This window comes from Anser cygnoides, chromosome 6 (genome assembly GCF_040182565.1).
Source record: "Anser cygnoides isolate HZ-2024a breed goose chromosome 6, Taihu_goose_T2T_genome, whole genome shotgun sequence".
Classification (NCBI taxonomy): Eukaryota; Metazoa; Chordata; class Aves; order Anseriformes; family Anatidae; genus Anser; species Anser cygnoides.
The window spans coordinates 8,787,345-8,812,144 of record NC_089878.1 but is presented as its reverse complement, the minus strand read 5'-3'; the positions used below and the strand labels follow the sequence as shown (position 1 = coordinate 8,812,144).

At 44.9% G+C, this 24,800-nt stretch overlaps 1 protein-coding gene across 4 annotated transcripts in view; it reads right to left on the bottom strand.

The window, feature by feature from the left end:
• The window catches only part of CPS1 (carbamoyl-phosphate synthase 1), a 142,741-nt gene that overhangs the window by 96,135 nt on the left and 21,806 nt on the right, over positions 1-24,800 (bottom strand). For 2 of the 4 annotated variants that reach the window (XM_066999293.1, XM_066999292.1), the window contains 10 exons: positions 23,815-23,959; positions 15,619-15,728; positions 11,373-11,517; positions 10,204-10,293; positions 9,482-9,538; positions 7,097-7,189; positions 2,883-2,972; positions 1,728-1,856; positions 1,206-1,312; positions 649-790 (listed from right to left, as the gene is read on the bottom strand). In XM_066999293.1, coding sequence (XP_066855394.1) covers positions 649-790; positions 1,206-1,312; positions 1,728-1,856; positions 2,883-2,972; positions 7,097-7,189; positions 9,482-9,538; positions 10,204-10,293; positions 11,373-11,517; positions 15,619-15,728; positions 23,815-23,937 — 1,086 coding nt within the window. In that variant the 5' untranslated portion in view covers positions 23,938-23,959. Of the gene's footprint in view, positions 1-648; positions 791-1,205; positions 1,313-1,727; positions 1,857-2,882; positions 2,973-7,096; positions 7,190-9,481; positions 9,539-10,203; positions 10,294-11,372; positions 11,518-15,618; positions 15,729-17,323; positions 17,809-23,814; positions 23,960-24,800 lie in introns of those variants that run through there. The other 2 variants (XM_066999294.1, XM_066999295.1) reach the window with 2 other exon arrangements.

Genomic DNA, 24,800 nt, shown 5'->3' with positions numbered 1-24,800 from the left:
CAAAGACAACACGAAGTGATGAACAACAATCTTACTCTCAAACCATCAGCTGGAAATTACTGCTCCTTGATCCTGCAAAGTATAGCCGGGATATGCCAGAGCAGCACTGTCCGTTCTGCCAGACTCAATGTGGGGCATTTATACGAAACAGAAGACCCCTCCACACGGAGTATTACTTGGCATGAGGCCTCTTCATCAGATCCTGTAAATTGTTCTCTAAAGGCAGTTACCTGTCTGCCTCCTGATCTTTAGGCCTTTGGATTCTATTTACATTAACAAAACAAACCAGACTCCAGTAATATCCCTTTTCTGTGCAGTATAAAACAGAACTGACACAACATTACAGTGGCACAGGCTAGCACCCTTGCAGTGGGGAAGTCACAGAAGTTAATAAGGCAGCACTTCCAGGGAAATCATGAGGTCACTGCTGCAGTCCTACACGTTGGGCTAGCATGGACAGAGGTAATGGTTCACCCCCTTTGGGGCTGTAAGGCAGGACCCCGAGTAAAGGATATGGCCATGTCATCAAGTTTAGTTTTGAGGACTAATTGTAACCTGACTGCAAGCTTCAAGGAGGAAAAATAAAGTGAGACAGTCTTTGTTTATTAGAGGCTGCTATGTGTAGGTATCTAGAAAGCATGCACTCACCTCATTTGTTTGATCATTGGCATTGACAAAGAGAGGTTTCCAGCCAGGTGGGAGGGTAGAGCTGTCGATGGCATAACCGTGGTTCTGAGCAGTGATGACAGCCTGTCCATTCACTGCATTCAGGACAGGTTGGTTCTGTCCTCTGAAAGAGAAAGGCAGAACGAAAGGGTCAGAGAACAGAGGACAGAAGTGCTGGATATGTCTAAAAGCCACAATTAGTAGGGACTCATAGCTGAGGAACTATACATAGCAGTTCAGCAGTAGCTGTTCAATACTGGTAGCCATTCTCAAAATGATAAATCCTGGGAGAAACTTTGCTGTCCTTCAGTTTGGTGGGGGACCAGTTACTCAAACTCAATGAAGCACCTTCAAAAAAAAAAAAAGCAATGCACACCATGGCAGTTTAAATTAAAGGCAGATGAGAATGGCAAGAATGAAGAATTAACATTACTGCCAAGCTAGCTCCTGTTAAGGCACTTTGAAGCAAGGCACTGCTACTGTGTGTTCAGCACTGAGCTGGTCTGTCCGGGCCCCGGGGAGCAGAAGAGATGCCGTACCTGTTGGCCGTCTGCATCTTGTAGGAAGTAGCTCCGGCTGCTATTCCAGTGATTACATGCCCCATGCTAATTCCAAACAGAGGCTCTGGGCGATTGCTCTCCAGCACCTGTAATGAAAAGGTTTTCAAAAGCTATTGGAGTGTCACTGTTCAGCACTTCCAGCATAACCCATGCTACGCTCCTAGCCCTCCTGCACTTCCCCCACAGCAGCCACACAGCCTTTGGGAAGTGGAGAAGGGAAGAGTGGAATGAAAGGCTGGCAACAGCCTATAAAGGAAAGATTTCTCCTCTCCTCAGAGGGAAAGCTCAGAGCACAGCTTGGTGTCTCGGTCTACTCAAGGGGAATGAGCAAGGATGCTTTACATTAAAGCACGACATTATTTCAAACGGGAGCACTGTGAAATCAAGGCTCTTCTTTCACAAGGTCACAAAGGTGCTGAAGGACCAACTGTTTAGACCTCAGACACTTGGAAAAGAAGGCAAATAAACATGAAAAAATGGCCTGTGGCTATCATACTCTACCTTTCTGACACTCTGAATCACCTCCTGGGCATTCATCGGATTCCCTGGACCTCCAGAAATTACAAGGCCATCATACTCCATGCTGGTAAAATCATGGTCCCATGGAACCAGATGTACTTCGGCACCTCGCTGGGAGAAAATCAAAGGGAAAGACAAGCAATGAGGGGAGCAAAGGAACAAATGAATGTGTGTCTGGAGGCGGCTGAATTGGGATTTCAGCCGTTCCCTTGTCAGGAACAATAACGAGGCTATTATTAATTATGTCCAGATTATTTCTACAAGCCTGCTACGATTTTTCGTCTTTGAGCCACCTCAGTGTTTGCCAAGTATTTTTGAAATTCACTAATGAGATCAAAAGTTAGTAATTGAATGCAAAAGAGGTGTGTATACACAAGTAACACATTCACTTTTACACAGTGCATTCATCCTAACTGCCAACACAGGGCTTCTCAGCCTCTACAACATGCCAGCAATAGTCCTGCACACCTTAAAGGGGATGAACATACACATTAACTAGAAAACTGAAACAAGTAAACCTTGTGCATCTAAAGAATAAGAGGACACCACCTTCATTCCTCCTGTACAGCTAGAGAAGTAAGGACTGCTCCATGTCAGTGCTAACAATAGGAAAAGATTTTCAAAGAATCCTAGAATTAAAGAATCTGGCTGGAGGGAGCTCAGGACGTCATCTGGTCCAATCCCTGCTCAAAGCAGGGGTGACTTCCACTTTAGGGCAGTTTTCAGCATCTTCGGGGACAGACATTCCACAACTTTTCTGGTTACCTGTTTCAGCCATTCACCAACCACTCTCACTGCAAAGTTTTTCCCGTTTATTCGTTTTTGGCAATGTTGGGTTGGTTGTTCTTAAGAGACAGAGCACCACAGCTTCTCTAAAGATCATCTTTCTGGGATTCTTCAAGGCTGAAAGGTTGCTGCACAATTCCTCTTCCTCACCCCCCTCAATACCATGCATCAAATTCAGAAAACACCTCACAGTCCATAAAAATCATCCTAAAAATAAAACCACCTGTACCTCATTTTAGGAGGGAGACTGCTATTGGAATGAATGTGTCCAGCTGAAAGGAAGGCTACCGAGTACAGGCAAGGTTCTTATCAAAGCAAAACAGGAAATAAGGATATAAAGCACTGACCTACCTTTACCAGCAGACGAATAACGTTGTACTTCAACCCACAGTCAACTGCTACAACTTTAATTGGATTCCCTCTGCCATATACCTTGACTTCCTACAAAAAGAAAGGCCATGCTGTAAATGACAGATCACCTCCTGCCCCCCAAAACACAGGGAAGGTGAGCAGCAAAATAACTCTTCACCAACATGCAGCAACTGGTGCTTAACAGTCCTCTTACAAAGAAATCTCCAAAAGTACCACACATGTTAACACTTTATATTTTTTTTGTTAAAATAAAAGTTACAATACCATTTTATATACTGTTGATTACAGCAGTAACAGCAATCCCTAAGAAACCACTTGTTTCCATAGCTAATGACAACCTTTTTTCCAGTGTTTCACCTCATTAGCAGTGAAGTAGCAAGTCGGTTCTCACAGATCATTGCAGCCCAATCGAATTGCCAGATACATGGGGAGAGGTTTCCAGCTGAAGGGAAGTCATCGTGCTGATGCCAGTGGAGCAAGCCTGCTTCACAACCACCAGCTATGGCTCCATCACATTAAACACAACCCTGAGCCTCCAGTCACAGCAGGACCAAAGCACGGCATGGCTGGATATGATATATTCTGCGATAGACCTCCAGTGGGTGCCACTGAGCATCACAGATGTTCGTGTGGCAGCAGCAGTTGTACACATCAGACTACACTTCTGGCACCTTCTCTTCCAGCTGTTGTTCCCATCCCACAAAGTAAATTGTCACTACACATCCCCTGCCTCTGGACCATTTCAGTACACCCACTTATCCTTCCTGGTTGCAACCAGGATGGAAGATGATGGAGCCAAACCACCATCTATTTTATGGGTCTTGATACTGCAACATGGAGACATTGAGAGATGGCTCTAGCACTGATGTTGGGATCTTTATGGACAGCTTCTTTCTGAAGTTTCTGAAGTCTGCTGAATTATTTTACTGGTTATACAACTGCGGTTAGTGCCAGCATGGGATGCCGCTCACCAATAAGCACATAAGACAGCCTTCTACTTTCTAAAAGCAAACACTGTGCTTACCTTCAGCTACTCTCAGCTCCTGAAAGTTGATATTCATAAGTGTACTTTATCTAAAGTGTCCTTCCTCTTGTGCAATACACCATTTTTTTTATTTTTTATTTTTTGTAAGCTAAAATCTCCCTTTTAATTGGCTTCCCTGACATTGAAATTTCACAGCTGGGCCTTTTTAGGAAAAGATGCTAAAGACCATTCCCAATATGCCATGGTGCTGGTGACAAACAATCTTTTCAAGGGAGATTAGGACCAGCCAGAAGGAAAAAACATCCCCTCTACAGGGAGTATAAGAAGAAGTTTTAGCAGCATATTACAGTCCCTCACTTTGTGTTATCCTAATTAAGTTCTTGTTTTAATTGTTTTCTTCTCAAAAAACAAGAAGAGATTTTTAATGATGGAAGCAAGAGCATGTCCTGTGTGAGGACGTCTCGGATCATCATCAGGAGTGACTGCCTGTCGTTTCAGGAGCAGAGGTGAAAGAAACGGGGTGCGAGAAGCCATCTCCCTTCGCTACAAGGTTTCTAGCTGCTGCTCACCAGCCATCATTTGGTCTGTACTCCACCCTTACATGGGACAAGAATCAGCACAGAGCCAGCAGTGTTACCACTGCTGTTGCGACTCCTGCTCTGTAATGCTGAAAGGAGATTTTGTATCAGAACATCTCATAGCTCACACCACATAAAGCAATGGCAAAGTGCCTCACAATCCCTTTTTTGAGAATGAGTACAGTGAATCTGCTATTGATACTCGGCCTTGAGAGGTATGACAGTACCTTCAGTCAGGAGTACACAAGCAGATTCTTCTTGCATAGGCTGGTGGAACTGCATTGCTGCAAAGCAACTGCAAGGGTCTTCTACCTGCTGCCTTTCAACCTTCTAGGGAAAAGGACTTCAACAATCCCAAGAGAATCGATGTACCCAGTTTTCACAGAAATTAACTTTGTGCTATGTGCCAGAGTCCCTTAGGAAAAACTCACCCACCTTTTTAGAAGGGCTTTTGGGGACTCCTCATTTCCTCACAACACCCCTACTAAAAAAAATCTGTGAAACATTATGAACCAAACATCTCCCTCAAATGTTCTCCTTGGCTGTTCTAACGGCCAGAGAGAATTGTGGAACAAAACTTCTTTGAGTTATTTTAATTGCTTCCTCCTCAAAACTTTCCCCTGTCCAATTAATTAGGCTATTATTTGTTAACACCTTTCCCAACTGATTTTAGGTGCTGCTGTCTTCACAAGCCTTCCCCCACTTCTCACACTTACTCTTCCTCTGTACTGCAGAGCACTGACCCCTACATCTGGTCGAGAGTATGTCTACGCAGAAGCTAGACCAGAAGCTCAAGTAGGGAACTGTTAAAATATATTCCTTCTAAAGCCAGAGGATTTCCCTCATGTGGTCACAGCACAACCTATAAAAAACTTCCCAGTCCGAGAGGATGATGCGGGAAGGTTCTGAGCCAGCAGTCAGGGAGAAGAGAAAGTCCTGCTGGCAACAGTGGTGACAGCAAAAAGACTACATGGGACTATATGTGTAGATAGAAGTGACCTATTAGTTTCAAGCATTTAAATACCTCTCATATGCTCCAGGACCCCGAACATCACAGGCACCAAAATAAATCTCCAACAAAAGTTCCTGCAAAACACTGGCAGTTTTCTACATTCCCCGCCCTGTATAAGTAGCGTTAGTCTATCGAATCTATATCACTAATACCTAAAGATGTGGGGGACAGGAAGAAAAAAATAAATGATTAAAATCACTCCAAAGGTACAACTGATGAGCAGGTCTTACTGTATTCTGGTTAACACAAAAATAGCTGTTTAGAAACAGATAGATTATCCTGGCCAGTAACTACCAACACTGAACAGCTTACTTCATTGTCAGCTTCATTTGTGATGTTGCTTTTTAAGCCTACAAAATGAAGTTATAAACATAATAAGATCACCAAAGCTCCGTTAATCTTATCATATTGCCCTTTTAGAAGCCATTTTCAGCATCTTTAGAGCAATTCTGTCTTAGTAATTGCTGAGTTTAGCATCAGCAACCTTACCTATTGCTAAGTTACTGCTCAAAATGACTTCACCTGCATCTTGCAATTACAGATCACAAACACCTCAATAAGCAACTGCCATATTTCCGTGTAGCAACAAGGACCTAACTCAAAATACAGTGGAGGCATGGCATAAGTTGGTGAGATCCCTGACTTGCAAGGCTGCCTGTGTATTCCAGTAGCATTTCAGGTAACCTGTTAGTATTGTAAATCCAAGCCTGGCTTCAGGCTTGCGCTTCATTTTCCCACCCTTGCCACTCACACATCAGCTTGTGTGAGGAACCGTACACAAGCAATTATTTGCAGAGCTCTTCCACAGCCTCAGTGATCTTAAAGGAATTGTAAGCATCACAGTAAGCATGGAATTTGCAAATGGGGACTCATGCTCAGTTGTCACCTCAGTCAATGCACCTATGGCAGTCTATCCTATAATTAAAACCCCAAAGGGTCCACGATTCAAGACATTGACCCTTGCATTGGTAGAAGAACAGTTACCATTTTTAGCGTAAGCCTGGTTTACTACGACCTGGTAAGTTACAGTGCTCTTCTCAGCTTGTGGTTGAGCACAGTTTGCATGTCCTGCTAACAGGAGTACAAACATAGCTGCTGTTCAGTCCACAGCTATACAAAAAGCAGCTAATGCCAGCAATATTAGAGCCAGGGAACTCCTACGCTGGTCTCTTTTTGAGGCCTACGAATACCTTCTGGAATCACCTCAACAGAATTATGCCTGAGCACAAGCTATCAAATGTGAGCTTTCCTGAAATTCATTCAAGTAAAGCAACCTTTCTTTTGGTTAGTTGTTTGAAAGTGTGCCCCCCACACCAGGTCTAACTGTATCCCCAATACTTCTCAGTCCTGTCTTCGAAACAGACAGTCCCCTGATCAGAGCACTGTTCAGAGTACATCCAGCTCAACGTAGCCTATTTTACAGCTTCAGCACAGCACCTAGTAAGCCACAGGGACCATACAAGGACCATGTTGAGGTCACAGCCCTCCAAAGCTCTAGAAAGGTGAATGGTTTAAAAAAGGTCCCCAGATTGTTTAGAAAAATTGGATGATCCCCAGAGCAAATGGGGAGCAGTTAATACCTGTAGTGTATAGACCTGGGACTAGAAAAAGTTCTCACCTTTGTTGAAACTTCTGCTATTAAGTTCTGCTTATTTGGGTCTGCAAACTCTGTGGGTTGACCTTCAAATTCAATCTTCCCAAGTACTGTGCCCTGTGGAAATACACCAGTAAACAAAGAAGCACAAGTAAAGAAGCTGTGAACACTGGGGCAAGGTGCTGACAGGCACAGCAACCTGAGCAGCTGTTAGAGATGGTTTCTTGACAGCTTATAGCCACTTCCAGCATCTTCAGAAGTTTATGATCCCTTCCTAGTATTAAAAACAATTTTCAACATCCTTCTTCTGAGGGAGAGGCAGTGCCACCAGTAAAATCTGTAAACAGCTTGGCAAGCCGTCTAATGACAGTAAAACAGGTTGCCTTCCAAGAAGATCAGGTTTCAGATGTCCAAATAAGATCTGGGAGTAATCCCCAAGGCAGTTCGCAGCTTTTTGGTTTTAGACACCCACTGAGAGGTCTTCAGCCACATACTGTAGATAGCTATAATGCAGCAGAGCTGTAAAGCAAAGCTGTGTGGGAGGCAGGTCAGCAGAGCTGTTCGCTGAATAATCTGTTAAAAAAAATTACCTCCAGCAAGCTCTGCTCTTTACTGCTGTTATCACCTCACAGAAGCTAGGACACCCTTGATCTGCCAGCAGCACATCCTACTCTGTGTTCTGTTCATTAAAGTTCAGTGGAAAAAAATCCCCATTTTGGCTTTGCTCCACTCCTAGAATAAGTGGGATTAAGCTAGGGTTAAACTCTCCTCAGCATGGGGACAGTGTGTGCAATACAGAACTTTCCAAGGATGGAAGGGGATGGTCAAGCAGAAGAAGTCAATGTTTTGTGATAACTCTTGACATATCACACTTCCTTGAGATACTTCCATGCTTGGTCATACTTGAAGTATCCTTGCCAACTTCTGAAGACAGGAAAGTGTCATGACCTTGCATTGCCAGGTGCACTATTAAGGGTAAGTTCTGAAGACAGATCTTAACAGTGACTGACATTCTTCGTCACCTTGAGGTGGCATCTTACACCACAAGGTGCTCCAAACTGCTTTGTGTGCATCAGAGCTGAGCAAGTCAGCATCACCTTAAAGAAGTCAAGTTCTTGGGAGCCACAGAAACAGCCGAGTGCCACTGCATTGCCAGTCCCGTAAAAGCTGATGACAAAGCCCTAAAGCCTTTCTCACAAATAGTCTGTCTTACCTTGCCACTGGATTACTCAGCCAAATGGTGTTCTGCATTTATCTTTAGAGTAGCTTTAACAAATTGCTGCTCATTTCTGCATTTGTCACAATAAAGCCCTGTTCTCTCCCCCAATTAATATTTCATTCCATGTCTAGTTATAAAGTTTTTGTTTGTTTGTTTGTTTCCCCAATCTGACTGAGAAGTCTAGGAGACAAAGCTACATTATCCACTATTTTAAAAGCCATAAACCAATACCACTCAGAGTCCCAGTATAACGGGCATTACTGCTCTACACTGTCTGATAAGCTACTGGATAAACACTGAAAGTGTATTTACTTTGGATGAAAGGAACACGGACCCATTAAACGGTATGTCTCAAGAAAGCAGAAAAATGTATTGCCGTTTTCCATTGCATTAAACTGCACTTGTCTGCTGTCTGTAAGAGCAGGACAAACCCTTATCTTCCCATAAGAATTAATTTCTACAAATATTCCTCTATTCAGGCTTGATATTCATATTTTGTTGTGGAATGAATGGGGGAGTGGACTTGCACTACAGATTGCAGACTGGTCAACTGAAGAAAAGAGCAGCTTCAGATAATCCATTACAAAAGAAAAGCCTCCGAGGCACAACAATTTACCTTCGGAATGGCTTTGATCACTGTTTGAGCAGATGTGAAAGTACCTTAACACCACCTTCCATTCAGTAACATAATCGTGCTGATGTCCTTCAATTGTCAGCTCTCAGAAACCAGAGAAAAGTAATGGCTATTATAAATAATGAAAGGTTTCAGTCAAAGAAAACCAGCCTGAGTTAGGAATCCAGGTTAGGTTAACATAGCCATTCCTTAAGTCTCTGAGGAACCGGAAAATTTCCATTGACCAAAGCTGGTGCTGTCTATGAACTAATATGCACAAAATATCACAGAATTTTTGCCATCTCTGTTACTACCTGAGGCAACAGGCAGGTGACACTACCAGCTGTTGTGTCTGACACAACTACCAGAGGAGTTTCATGTACATCAGCACGTGCTGGTTCACTCTCATGTGGAATAGAAAACCCAGAACCTTTGGAAGAGCATGGGGATCTGAGCAGCACCTGAGGTCCAGGCAACCCAGCAGCAGCATTGCTACCTCAGGTTTGCTGCACTGTTAGAAAAATGTCCCAGAAAACGGCAAGGTTAATGAAACTGAATCGAGGGAAGGGGATCATACCTTGTCACGAATTAATTTGGACAGCATTCTGGTATCGATCCCATAGAGAGCAGGCACCTGAAGAAATCAAAAGAGAAGTATAAGTTAGAGAACAAGCAGCTAAGGCACGTGAAGACAACAGCCAGATCACTTTGCTGAGAAGAACGTGCCCTTTGTTAAAGGGCTCTGGCTCTTAGCAGCTCTATTGCCAAGGCTGCCCCACTTGCAGTTCTTCACCTTTCCTCCCTACTCCCCACTCATAAATAGCTTGGTTCTTCAAGACTTCTAGTTTCTGCACTAGAAAGCTCAAAATAAAAAGCTTATATGGCAAATATTGGTCTCATTTCTGAGCCACATTTTTCCTTCCTCCTGAACACCTAACCCTCCCAGCTGTTACAAGTCAGTTGCACTCCACTGGCATATCCTCAACTCCCGCCGCTTCAAGTCAGAGGGATTCCTGCAGCTAACAGCTCTTGAGGTTACCACCATGGCAGTCACTAGGAGCAGCAGTACAGAAACATCTGATGAGATGCTGGAATATAATCGAACGTGGATCATTTTTTTATTAAGAACCAAACATCCCCAAAGAACCAGAGAACTAAGGAACACAGAACAAGCCCAGTACAGACTGGTGAAGACATCTCAAGAGAAAAGTGGTTAGCAGCTCAAAGCTGGTTGTTCTTTCCCTTGTTCCCAGACACACAGGCCTGTTCTCTTCATGTAGTTATCCCTGGATTTCTCACCTTTTCTTCCTGCAACCACTCCCCAAGACTCCTTGCAGCCTGCCAGTGACTGTACTCATTGCTGTAATCCAGCACCAGCAAACCTGAAACCTGCAGAGAGAAGAAATGTAATTTTGCACTGAAGAATCACTCTGTACTAGCCATGTGCCTTCTGGTACATTCATCCGCTGCAAACCGTATCACGTAAGACACAACGCCAGGCAGACTTGGTGTGGCTGTTCTGACAGAACAAAAAGACAGCAAACCTGATAGTGCACAGTGGGAGAGCATAGAAGAGATACCAGGCAAAGGGGTAAAGACATCAGCAGTTTATCATTAATGTACCCAGGCCATTTTAATTATGAAATCCACAGAACAGCGTGGCTTCCAAGTAACTAAAACTGCGAATTGTATTGAATGAAGAAAACAGTTCTTGTTAGAAAGGAAATGGAAGTTTAAGACAAGACAAAACATTCCATTTTGATTCATTTTTTAAAGAAAGCTTTTCACTTCCTTAGTGACATTTCATTTCAAAAGTCAACTTCATTTTCCAGTGGAGTTAGATAGTTTATAAAGGAGTCATTTCACCTCAGGACAGATAAAACATTTCACTGGCTCTGCAATTACATGGGTTTTATTTCATTTTTCAGTACTGCCACAACAGCATGGACACAGTCTTGATCTTAGCCCATGTGCCCTGTCACCAAAGCACAAACTAGTTCCTGCACTAGTAAGGGCAGCCTTCTTCACACAGGTATCACCTCCTCTATTTGTGGCGGAACAGGCATATGGAAAAGAGTTTCTGCACAGAGAAACTTCTCATTCTTAACAGCATTTGCTCTCCCTGTGGAAACCAGTCCTGGACAAACCCAGAGAAATATGAAGCAGACATGAATGTGAGAAAAAAAGCCATCAAGGGGAGCAGTTCACAAAAACTGTGTCATTTGTATCATTGAGGGGAAACACACCACTTCCAGACAGAGCCTAGCCAGGTGCAGAAAGCACAGTGATTACCTTTTGCCACCATTTCTCCAGAAGACAACACCCAGAGGAAGAAAGAGAAAAGTTGAGTATCATTGATTCATTTTAACTTCTATGAGGTGCCAGTAAATTCTTACACACACACACACATTCACACACTCAGGCTCCTAGCACCGTCCTTCGCTCAGCTCCTGCGTTGCCACCATTACCTTGATTCCATCAGACTCCAGAAACCTCCTGAGGCCCATTTCGTCCAAGACAGCTGTGTCAGGCACCCCACTGTTCCCAACAATGGGGTTAGCCAGAGTAAGAATCTGTCCTTTGTAGCTGGGATCTGTCAAGGCTTCGGTGTATCTAGATGAAGAAGCAACAGAAGAAAAAGTATGTTGTTCTGGAGTTGAAAAGAAAATAAAAGAGCCAGTGAGAGGACAGCCCTGATTTCTCATATGACAAAAGACAAAAACAGTAGTCATGTGAAAACATCCTTAGTAGCAAGCACATTTGTGAATACACCTCATCTTTGCTATCTGCAATTAAGCATTTGACACTGAGAACAAGGAAAGGCTTTTGCTTCTCCTGCTTCATCGAAGAAAAGCACGAGAGCTATTCGACTCAGACCCCTTACAATTTAACATATCGCTTGAACCACAGATGACAGCTGGGGCTTGGCCATTCCCTGGGCACCCCATGCGGCCACTGCTTTGTCACCACCATCCCTTCCTTCCACGTGGTGTAAGAACTTCCCCTCTGAGTAGGGGTAGAAAGCTCAAACTGAAAAGCCAGCTGACAATGCAGTTGTTTGCCCAGTCTTGTTCCCTTCCCCAGCCTGTAGTCTTCAGATGTCTGGGGCTGTAACTGCCCTTTCCACGACGGAACAGGCAGATTAATCAACATCCGTCTTTTCCTCTGGGCTCAGGGAAGCAGCTACAATCACCCTTACAATTCCTCACTACTTCTCTGGGTTCTTTCCTCCTCCCTGTTCTGTCAGAAAGCTCTGTCAGGGCACCAGTTCTGCAGCTTCTCCCAGCACAGAGGCCTGACATCCCTTCCAGGCCATCTCCTGGATCCCATCCACGGGACAGCCCACGTCCCACCTGACCAGATCCCTATGTGCTTTGAAGGCGGTTTGTGTATCGCTGAAGAAGGCAGGCTGAAGACAACGCTTTGGGATTCAGCAGCCCGTGCTTGTCCCATAGCCCCAGAGCCCTCATCTTTAGCCAGAGGAAGAAGCCCCAGAGACTGCAACTCTATTCCAGCACCTGCCTGAGCACTGTTCTCAGCAAGGACAGATCTACAAGTGCAGTGGAACATCCTCCTGCAATGGAGGACTGAACCTAAGGTTTTATCAAACCTACAATTTTTGCATAGTCTACTGGATCAGCTCTTGATCCAGTGGATCCAGTTGGTCCTGTCTCACTTTCAACCCCAAACAGGGTAAATACATTCTACTTACTCATGCCCCTAATTCTGCAGCTTCAAAGTGAGCAGCCTTTCACTTTCTCCCTTACACCCTAGCATACTGTTGCACCAATCTGTTAAGCATTTGCTGTCTTTCTACTCAAAAGCAGCTGTAATTTAGCAACAGATGAACTTATCCATATAGATATTAAGCCAAATGCATCAAGACACTGCAGAATGAATCTGCCCTATACAAAATATAATTTATTATTGTCATCGCTGTTTAAACAATACATAACTGGCAACTCCAGCCATCTACCAGATATCAGCAAGTCACAAGAGACATTTTTATGGTGCTTTGGACTTACAGCCAGCAGATTAATTGTCAAACACTGGGAAACTCTTCACAAAACCCGGAATGGTTGCAGGCAGATACATACAACGCAGCACACCAGCCAGCTCTGAGAAATGACACATCGAATCAACAATGGCCATGAGATATTTCCAGGTAGGCCTCCCCTGCTGTTCAGATCTATACTTCCTGCTGCAGGTAAACAGCCACACAAAGTGCAGTGTGATCACAGAACTGCAGCAAGCGTATGACGTGCACATTTAGCATCTCGCTTTCCTTCCGAGTCAATTGGTTATGCTTCCAAAAGCCTCTGTTAATGACGAAGGCAATGTAATTAACCTTTGCATGTTATTTGTAATCAGCAAACAAGGACAGAGAGCCACTGGGTTTCGCTGGGCTATGAAGGCGCAGCTCTGCATTAAGACAAAATGCCCTTTAAGCAGGCACAACGCTCGTGGAGCAGAGAGGAGCAGATGGGAGCAGGAGCTCCAAAGATGCTGCAAGGTCCAACCCCTGCTGTGCCTGCCCAAAGCCCTGCCTGACTTCAGTAAACTCCCATCAATCAGTTCTCTCAGAACATCATGTGAGGCACACACAGTGGCACACTGGAGGCAAATGCATTTACCGAGCTGATGCAAACATGGTCACATTTTACGGGTTGTAGTTCTTCTCTCATCTGAAAACCTCCCCCCTTCCTCTCCCTGCCCCATTCTAAACACTAGGATTTTTTATTTCAAACACTTCTGAGAAGTTCATCCTTGTGCTCTTCTAATGAAAATTCAACATTGCACCCCCAAAACATTGCTCTCTGGCCTCTATTCTAGGGTAATCTGACAACATTTCAGCCAGCTTCAGCTACTTCAGACCTGAAAGCTAGGTGTACATAAAGTGCTTTGCCTCCCCATTCTGATACGGATCAGGACGTGGGAGTCCAGATGAGGAGACAAGGTGCAGAGCAGCACACCAGTTCCCTCCACACAGAGCTCACACTGACTCCACCCACGGTCTAGAAACACCCAGTTCACAGAAAGCAGTGGTCTGAGACCTAAAGCCAGCCATGGCAAAACCACCCCTGCACTAGCCTCCTGCTGGCTGTGCTAATTGCTACGAGCCCAGACAATCTGCAAAAGGCCCCAGCCCTGGCACAGCACCTCCTTCCCACAGGCACAGCCTCCTGCTGTGTCAGGGAAGAGAGGTAGCGGGGTCCTTCGGATACGTGAGGTCTTGATCTCTGTGCTCACGAGCACGAGGCAGAGCTGGAGGGTTTCTTTCACCGGCCAGCAGTGCCACGACTGGTAGCAAATCCTGTCACTTTTATGACCTACAGCAATTCTGCAAGCTCTTATCCTCCTCTTCCCTAAACCAATCGAGTTCACATTCCTGGAGTGCGCTCTGAAGACACAGCCCTATGTTTTGAATGTTCTCTCCATCCCCATATGCTCCCCAGCCCAGAAGAGATCTCTCATTTCACAGGCATCCTCTCCAAATCACTAGAAAATGAGCAAACAGCTTCTGCTGCCACAGTAACATGTGGAGGGGAAATTAATCCATCAGGTCCTCCTTGACTTTTGTGATGTGACAAGATTTATTGCCCATAATCCATCACAGAGAAGAGAACTCTGGTGCCCTCCATCACTCTGATCTATATTAAACAGTTGTTTGTTGGCAGGTATATTAACAAAGCAAGTAATTAGTGCTGTCAAAATACTTAAATAATTGCCTCCTAATGCAAAGCTTTGCAAACAGATTCCCCTCTGCAGCTATTTAACATCCTCACCAATGAGATCATTTAAAACTCATCCCGTGAGTACTGTTTTCTCCAAAGGAGAGCAGAATTTGGGGAATACAAGGCAGCTGGGCAAAGACTATTATGAAAGACTGCAGGCAAAGACAGCTATGGATAGCTGCAGAAAAAGCTCAAGCTTCAGCAGCCTCAGAGCTGTCTCACCTCCCCAGAACACACCCCGCTCCTAACCAACAGCCTCAATCCTCTGGGCAGCTTTCTCTCTGCTCAAGCAGTTCAACTTCGCAGCCCTGGGTTGCAATCCTAAGCCAGCTATCAGCTTCTGTCACTTGAGAGGACACACAGTCATGCCAGGTTAGGAACAAACTTGATCCTCCCCTATCCCTGGAAAGGGCAGAGGGCTCAAATACATCCTCAGCTGTGCTGTGAGCCACCACACACCAAGATGGATGGTTCATATATGAGAACCCAACTTAGGAACATTAGGAGTTAAGAATTTTGCACTCAGAGGCCAAGTTATGTTATTCAGGAGGCTGCAGATACTTCAAACCTTTACTTTCGATCTGAAAATGGGAGGGAGAACAACGACGCGTCAGATGAAGGTTCTTGCTGTCCTGGTTTTGTGTTACTCAGCAGTAACTCTGCTCTGACTCAGCAGTGGCTGCATTTCATGGGGAGATGAGCAGATCTCTCCACACCTCACTATGACAGTTAGTTATATGAGTCCTTAAAGTTGCCTGTCAGCACAAATGTGATGATGCAAGAGGACTGCCTGAAGTCTTACTGTTAACTGGCTCCCTCTCTGCATTCCTAGAGCACGGTGTTTTCTGTACAGCACATCATTTGCTTGGATTGGGACCCTATAATCTTGAGAAAAGCATCTGCACCAACTACCCCTTTCACACTTTTACAAGCTCCCAAAACAGTTTTCTTCCTTATTTCTCAATTGCTTTTGCCTTACCCAGAAATACCAGTGTTGAATACGACTTCCCCTGCTGTGGAGGATGGATAGCCAAAAGAATAGCCCTTCATCTTCGTTCCATCTTTCAGCACCAAGTTCGCTGTCTGCGCCTAGAGAAAGGCACATGAAGAGACTCAAATACAGGAGGAAAAGGCTTGATGTTTACACAAGTCACGCCGAGGACACCTGCCTTTCCTGCCTTGTGCTGTATGTATTTTTGCCCCCTCCCATTACCAGCTGCCAAGGTACTGTCTCTTTTACTAGTCTGATGCTCTTTTTCTTTCTAATACTTAAACATTGTGCTCCTAGAGGTGGCAAGGAAGCTGGAAAACCTCACCATGAGCAAAGCATGAGCTCCTTTTACTACTGGACCACCCTGGCTCTTTCCACATCGCTTTGTTCATTTCTTTCACTCAGCGTATCTTGCAATTTTCCTACAGAGTTAAAATATTGGTTAAGAGTTGCCTCTCCTCAGTGTTTGCTCAAGGCTAGCTGCTGAGTACACTGGCTCTCATCCAGTCACGAGCTTCTATAGGCGCTTAACTTCTGTTGTAACCATACAGCTAAGCCATTAAAAAGCAGTGCATGCATAGGCGGACTGGCGTCAGAAGGCAAAATTCACAATACAAGTCCATCCTGCTGTAGGACACGGGTAGAGAGGAGCTCACAGATCAGACACTCATGGTCCCAGTTACCTCAGGGATAGGATTAAATTGTCCTGGCAGAGAGGTAGCTACCTAATGAGCAGCCTAAAGGAAAGCTTCCCATAAGCAGCAACACTTTCAAAAAGTGTTTAGCAGAACGGAGTCCCAACCAAGAAGAAGGGATGTTGGGTTCTGATGGGATAATCTGCCAGAATTTGATAACCCTAACAAAATTAGCAGTGCTGTTGGGAGCTGAAGGCAGAAGCAGCTTTTGCTTTTTGCTGATCAGCATCAGGTTCCCTATCACGCAAGGAGACACAGGTACAGTGCCCGAATTTAAAATAAATGCTGTGAGGCAGCAAGTTACTGGTATCAGCTCTCTAGATCACACTTCTGTTGTTTTTTGTTTTTGTTTTTTTCCCCTCCAGCAAGCCCCAGCCAGGGAAGGAGGGGATCAATCTCCTTGATCGTCCACCAAGTTTGTCCACCAGGCAGTAGCTCTTACCTTCATATCAGGGTGCATCTGGGTTTCTTTTTTGGTAGTTTTTTTTTTTAAAACAGAATTCCTTATGTTGGAATCTTATTAAAAAGAAGAATTAAGTTCAGTTTGCTGTAGAAGGGAGCAGGAGAGCTACTTTCCATTAGCTGTAAATCAGCTGAACAATCTCAGCAAGGAGACATTTCAGCCCCAGCATTGAACATTTTGTAACAATCACAGCAAACATTCATCTAGAGCTCTTCTGCAGTTATAAATACTGCACAGATCAATTACTAATGTACTTCAAAATACACTAAAAAAATCAAACTACACTGCCAAGTAATTGAATTCTGTGCATCTGGGATGGTTTTAGCCTTGCATTTGTTTCTCATTAATGTCAAACATTGAGTCATTCTCAAAAGGTTTAGCCATCACTTTCTGAGCCTTCTTGTATGATTGGATGGGATAGTCAGCAACACCACAATCCTCCCACAGTTATTTATACAATTTTTATGGCCGTAGATCTAGCCCAAATAAGAATTACAGGTTGGCCAGCCCCCTAATCTCTTTAAAAGCCTCTCACCACAGAAAGCTGCCACATACTGAAGGTGTTACGGAGGAAGAGCACCTGGGTGCCTCAGACTGAGCTTTGGGTAGGACTTCTGCCCCTTCTGAAGCCTGCTCAAAATCCAGCCCACACTACCGACATGGGAGAGTGACTGTAAGAACCAGCTTCCCTCAGGCTTGACTTCAAGAGACGGATCCCTCCCCTCAGCAGAGCAAATATTTGGAGTCCACCCAATTATCAACTCCAGTTTCAGGCAAGTCCCAGCACCCAGAGCCAGTTGGGTCATCGCTTCAACCAGCCACAGCTGCAAACACAGCCTGGCAGGATCCTCCACAATGGGGGAACGACCTGAAATCTAAAACCCATCTAGCTCCTGAGGGCTAAAATGCAGCACAATTAGCGTGACCTTCAAGTCTCACCCTCATCTTGGCAGTTTGCAGGCATCTCCTGCAGACTTCCTGCCCGCCTCTGCACCAGACCAGCACAGAAATCATTTCTGCCAAACAGAAGCCCCGCTGTACTATCAGAGCCCCTACACAGTGTTCGGGTAATGCAGAGGGATGTCCCTGAGCTACCATAACCTGCCTGCAAGTTCAGCTACAGAAGGGATAGATGTTCAGATGGATCCCTCCTCTCCTTGATTTATTATTCTTAATTAAGAGCTTAGTTTGTTTGTTGAGCATTTCTGAAGCAATTATTCTTGCCTACATATCCAGCAGAGGTGTTACCACATCCCTCAGCTGCCAGCCTACCTTGTCTTTTCAGTTTTGTCTTTAATGTGAAAAGTGATTTACAGGCTATAAAAAAGGCCAATTGGCTCAATCGGGGATTAGCTGGAGAGATTTTCATTTGTAAAAAAAAACAAACAAACAAACCAACAAGCAAGAAATAAACAAATATCCCGGAGTTGCCTTGAGGTCCTTTTGTCTCCACTCCTCAGAAGCATCCCTATGCCGTCTAGTACCGATCTCTGCTGTAGTCCCAATTTAAATGTTTCCCCCACTCACAGCCCCGCTGCAATCCCATTTCTCTCCTACACACCAGAGGCTTTAACTCAGCAGAGGTCCCTGTTCTCCAGAGAGGCTGCAGAGCTCTTGAAGAGCTTTAAGGACGGAGGTGGCTAACAGAAAGGGTGACTGCTGCAGCGTTGCAAGATTTGGTGCATCTTTCCAAAGCAGCTTGAAGAGTTCGCTGGCTCAGGTCCCGCTTCACTAAGCACTTCACACGTGAGGTAAAAGCACTGTAGCAGTTAAAAATAACTAAATAAATGAATTTAGTTCTGTTGGCTTCCCTGCTCTAGCAGCCCTTCCCATCTACAAAATAGATGATAAAGATCTGCTGAATCCAAAAAGTTCTGCAGTATGATTTGTTTTTTAAAGCACGTCTGCCATAAACGCCTGTTCTGGAAAGCAAGCAGGTAATTTTCGTTCTTTCACACGTGCCTCACAGAGTAAACAGTCAAGGAAGTCAAGTTTTTCCTCTCCAAAGAAATCCCTCAGCTTGTCTTGGCAAGGCCAAGCTGACCCCTGAACGCTGGGCTGCTGCAAAAGATGTATGCCCGGAACAGAGGGCACTGGTGTGTGGCAGGGACCCAGCTGGGATTTGCTCTCAGCACAGGCCAGTTTACTTCCCTGCAGCACGAAGGCGGGGAAATGCCTCCTTCCTCAGGCAGGCCACGATTCCACGCAGCACAACAGCCTCTGGCACGCTTCTCAGCACACAGATCACGCAGATCTGGCTAGCTGCATAATGGGCAGCATATCACAAGTGCAGAAGAAGCCCAAAGCCACCAGATTTCCAGCACAGCAGAAGGCTGGTGCCAGGGCTGCGTTGCACTCTCTCCAGACCAAATAACCAGCAACAATCTTTGCTAGAAAAATGTCTTCTTGTGCGCACTATGTCATCACAGGCTGGAGATCCATCTGGACATTGCTAACAGTCGGCTTCCTTCGCCAGCCTTTTCTTTCCTCCTTTAAATACATATTATCACATTTGCTTCTAGCTAAAATTAGCAAGTAGAAAGGAACTAAAAAGGAATAAAGAGCCAATTCAAGGTCTTGTATATCCCCAAGATGATTCACACTTAGGCTAACTTCAGGGAGAAGCTTTGGATTAGCTCCATTACTGTCCATGTCAAAGAGAAAGCAACGCCAGAACCACCCCACAGATACCAGGGCAGAAAAGTCACATTTCCTACAACCTGAACTCTTAAAACTTCTTAAGGCTGTTCACAACAATGCCACGGATAGTTGTTCCTGACAAAAATCAGAGGGGGAAGGGGAACCAAGACAGGCAAGGCAGCTAGTGGAAGTCGTGAAGCACCTGAGGAAATGAGCATTCCCCTTTTCTCCCCATCTCTGGAGGAACGGGCCCCACTTCACACACAGCCCCATCACTTTCACCTCCAAAGGGAGAGGAGCAGAATTACGTGAGTGATCCTTTACCTTCTCATCCACCTCTCTCCTTCCCAGTCATTTTCTCAGTTACTTTCCACCTGCCTCAAAACGTATTTGAAGAATCCTTTAACAGTCATCTGAAATAGTTTCTAAAGCCAGTGCTCAAAAATTCGCTCCCTCTCATTTCTAGCTATATTTTTAGCTTGCTCCTGGTGCGTGCTTTTTTCTTTTTCTTTTTTATAGCTCTCCCAATCCCCTCCTTACTGAGCCGGCTATACTGTTACAAGCCACCTATTTATTGCTCATACTACTCTTTACATCCCCGTATAACTGCACGGGCCTCAGATGAGCATTAAATGATACGAGCTTCAAGCTGCGATCTCTCTGCCCATTACTGAATTACAAAGAAGTGTGATTACCTTGAAACCACTGATGCAAAGCAGCCCTACGGAGAGCCCACAGGGGTCTCAGCTCTGCTCCCCGTGCCCCCCTTCCACCCATGGATGCTCCATCTCTCCTCCAGAACTGACGGATGGGATGCAGTAAGGGAATACGAACCTCTGAGTCCCCGTATCTCTGACTGCTCATGTACAATGATGTTTCCTCACATATGCTGAGCTTAACTGGACAGAAAACAGACTTGGGAGAATAAATATTAGGCACTCTACTAAACCTACCACCTCTCCCTCATGCTCTCTAATACTTTACTTAGCTTATACATAGATCAGAACTATGTTTTCATTGCATTTTGTTTTGCTCCCTAGAATAGCCTACTGAGAAAGAGCAATCAAAGGCAACTAAACACTCATTTAAGCCTACAATAATGCAAGAACAGGATCATTACCTATACTGCCATTAGCCCACACACCTTAATTACTCTGCATTTCAAACCCTCTCCAAAATTCTTACCAATATCCATTACCCTTAATGATGGCTGGAACTCCAAACCCAGCCGTAAGTCACTACTCAGCCACTTGTGTCACAATTCCAGTCAACCACCTTGCTCCTAGGCAAAGCTAGGCAATAGGTCGGCCCTTTAAGACCACTTATCCTTAAATTCTCCCTCAGGCCTGCTGCTTTACTGCTTGCATATGTCTATTAGAGAATCTCTGACTTCTGCTTCTGTATGTGCCATAGAAGGAGGTATATGAGCCTGGTACTGCCTTAAAGAAAAGCCCCGAGCAGGAAAGGTTCAACATTTTGTGTACCAGATTCTGAATTCAAACACACGTGTGGCCCCTGGCAAAGGTGGAGTTAGAAATAAGAACTGAGGTCTCAGATTAAACAAGTTATCAACCCTGTTGCTTTCTGTGAGTTCAAGCATCCACTTGGGCAGCACGAACTCCTTTAAGTATTAAACTCAAATAAGCAAATCCAACATGGAAACAGCTTTCCCCAGAGTCAATGCCAAGGCAGAACACAGCACATAATGTCAGAAAGACACCTCTGGGGCTGGCTGGCTGGCACCACAGCCAGTCACTGTGCAGATACTCCACTGGACTCAGCACTTGTAGTGCACATTAGGTCTTGGATACCCCGCAATAGGTCCTGTCATACACCTTGAAATACAAGCGGGCCCCATTCAGTCTCATGCTTCTGCGGGGTGTTTGCTATCACTGACACTGAGGTTAAAATAGCTCCGAAGGGTTTCATTGGCCTTGTCTTTTGATTTTAAAATATATATTCATCCTCTTCGCCATTGAAATTGGTGGTGTTGGCTTTGAGCACTCACTTCACAAGCACAGGATTAGGTAGATGCTAGACCAGCTGGTGCTGTAACTCCATCAGAGTTGGACAGCAATTTTCCATGAGCCTAAAACTTCTTAACTGGGCACCTCAGCATTACGAGGTATGACCTTGTAGGTCTGTCACTGTGCAGTCCTTGAATGAGTGACAAAACATCCACTTAACACATCAATCTGTCATTTAAGATGCCAAATCCAAACTTCACGTGCTAATCCACCAGTAGAAAAACACATCAGATCCAGCCTGCTACAGATGCCTACCAGGATTATCCTGGGATGTATAAAGTAAGATGCTATCTCATCAAAATCTGAACCATCGATCTTAACCAGGGGCTACACAGCTTTACCAGCAGAAGACACCTCTTCCTGTAGCAGACTTACAGCCACAGGCTGAAGTGCCTGTGAACTCACCTCTCTCTGCATCACAAGACTTCCAGCTGCTGCACTCTACAGAAGACGGCAGAAGTGACTGAACCAGCTCCAAGCAGCGAGATAGCTATCAAAGGCAAGAGACAAGCAGGGATGGCCTTCCAGCAGAGCTCTTCAGTCCCGCTTAGATGGCTAGACAGTGTCTAGTGTATCTGCAGGGACTTAAGTGCATCTACATGGACACCTGTTCTGCGATACGCAACATCAGCATACTGATGCTCTACTCTGTCAGCAGTGACAAACCAAGCTACGAAGTAGGAAACCTGGCCTCCTATACTTCAGACACTGATTTTTGCCACCAGTACCTCTCAGTGCATTCACAGTTCCTCTTATCCAGCAACACTGGCAGTAAAATCGTCTCCATTTTCTCCTGGCCCATTCCAATTTGAAGCAAAAAGCCCAGAGAGGAGAGGTGGTTGGAAGTGTGTTGCTCTGTCACACCAACAGACATTTTCTAGCTCAGTGCTGAGATTTCAAAATGGCACAGAAGCTGGCATCTGCCCTGGAAGAGCTGATGTAAGAAATGGCACTGCCCTACATGAGATTTTGTATAGTATTAACGTATTTTTGTCAAATCAACATAGCTTCAGTAGCCTGCAGAACTGCAGAGGAACTTGCTTCCCACATCAGAGACCTACTTCCTCTTCAAGTAGTGTTGCAGGAGAGACTGGTGCCCTCGGTGGCTTTACAATTCCCAAACAGGACTCCTGTTGTAATCACAAGGAGGAAAAACATCCTGCTCAGCCAGATCTAAATGCAGAGGAAGGGGAAGATTACCATGCTGTGCTTTAAGATGGTGAACGAGGTAGCAGTTCACGACTGCTGTGCGCTCTCAGGGAGGGGAAGACGGGTCCATTAACAAGTACACTGGCCACAAAACAACCTGTCTTTAAAAGCATGAGGCAAAACTGAACTGAAAACTCACACGCTAGAAGAAGAAATAAGAATAGTGATGCCTCTTTCCTAGTTCAGTTTTTCTCTGCAGCCAATTTTGGTTTAAGAAGTAACATGTCTTTTGCCAGGAGCTCAGAGAACTTTTTATTGCAAATCAGTGCCCACGGGACCAGCAAGAGAAACCTGAGCCCTCAGTGGACAGAAGTGATATTAATCAGGCCTCTACTCCACCCACCAGCTAAGGTGGCACCCTCTGGATATCCACAGCCCAAATCTCCCAGAGATTTTCCCCACTACCCACTGAAACATCACTCCTCAGGTTGCTAATCCTATTACACTGGTGATCCACAAACAGAAACGTGCAAGAGCCCCTTTTCCATGCAAAGTGCCAAAGCACCTCGAGTACTGTGGAATTCACGAAGTCCTAGTTCCCCACTGTGCCATGCTGCACCCGCCTGAGTTGCACTAGCGAAGCTGGTCAAATGCAGCTTTTGCATTTGAAGAAACTGGGGATGTGAACCGAGGGGTTCAAGCCCCTAAAATCAAGGGCTGATACCATGATGCATTCAAAAAGAGCCATCTACTTCTCTGATTAAGCTGAGCCAGCTTGTTTTCCAAGACATTGAAAATGGATCCTACATGGACCCACTGGGATTGCTCGCATGCTTCAAGTGATGCTCGCTTTTAAATACCTAATTGATTCATGATGACGTGGAATGAAAGAACTGCTCTGTAGACTATCAGTCCTATAGAAAGGTGGGGTGTTTGTAGAGAAAATACTATATAATAATTAACTGAAACCTTGAACTTCTACCTTTTGGTGCTATTTACCCTATAATTTTCATTCCAGACTACACAAAAGTGTTTGCTTATCTAATGGAACTGTTTAGCCAAGCAAACCCCTTGCTTCAGGTTCAGACAAATCTCCTTCAGTTCAGTTTTACATGCCTATGTAAACCCTGTTATCTGCAGCAAGCTATCTCTCAGCATGCCAAACACCTCTATCAGACCACAGTAGCTCCCTGTTAGCAGTTACTGTTACCTTGATGCTCAACAACCTGGTACCAGTCCTTGAGAAACTCCAGTGATCAGCAGACACTTTGCAAAACTCCAATCTGCCTTTCAAAGTCTTCACCACTTTGCAAGCTGTCAAAATTCTTGTCATCTTGAGAGTTGCTGATGGGTAACTGAAGTTTCGAGAAAACAAAAGTAAAAAAAAAAATCCACTTGTATGTGTTTCTTCAAGATTTAGTGCAGATAATACGCTCTTGCAGAATGCAGGGGAAGAGAACAGAGACAGCTGGTGGACTGACCGTACAGCACTGCCCTCCACCTTCCCATTTATTCTGCCATTAAAAGTCTCTGGTGCAGCCCCACCTCCTCCCGCCCATCCTTGGAGGGGCGCTTGCTTAGAGCCCTTGCAACACTTTTCTTTAGGTTTGTCTGTGAGCAGGGGTTGTGTCACAGGCCAGGTACAAGCTTCACCTACTGGAAGACAGCAAAGCTTGCTGAGAAATTGCACCCACAGCAATGAAGACAGTCCTCACACACCAAAACACACACCTTACATTTCGGTAAGAGACCAAGAACCTGTAAACAGCCCGTGGTCTGTGCAAATTAGGAGTCTGTCCATAGTGTGCTTTCTAGAGCTCTCCAACATGTGATCTGGGGTCCACCATTAGCTAGTGGGACAGCCTGGGACTGCTGGAAGCATTCTTGTACTGGAAGATGGAGAACAGGAAGACTAAATTCTGCAGAAAGCTGTAGTCTTTTTATTCTGAGTACATAGCCACCAGCAGCCCCAGCGCAGGTCCCAAAGTACTGCCCCCTCTCCCCAAGAAAATGAAAAAGACATCAATAGGAAAAATAAACAGTTGCACCAGGAAAAACACCTTTTGTCAAAATGCTATTGGACAACAGCTGAAATAAGGCAAAATGTTCCATCTCCTAACTGACCGCAGGCCTTTGTAACTATCATATTTCCTATAACCCTACACTGTAGTCTTCAGAATCATGGTCCTCATTAGC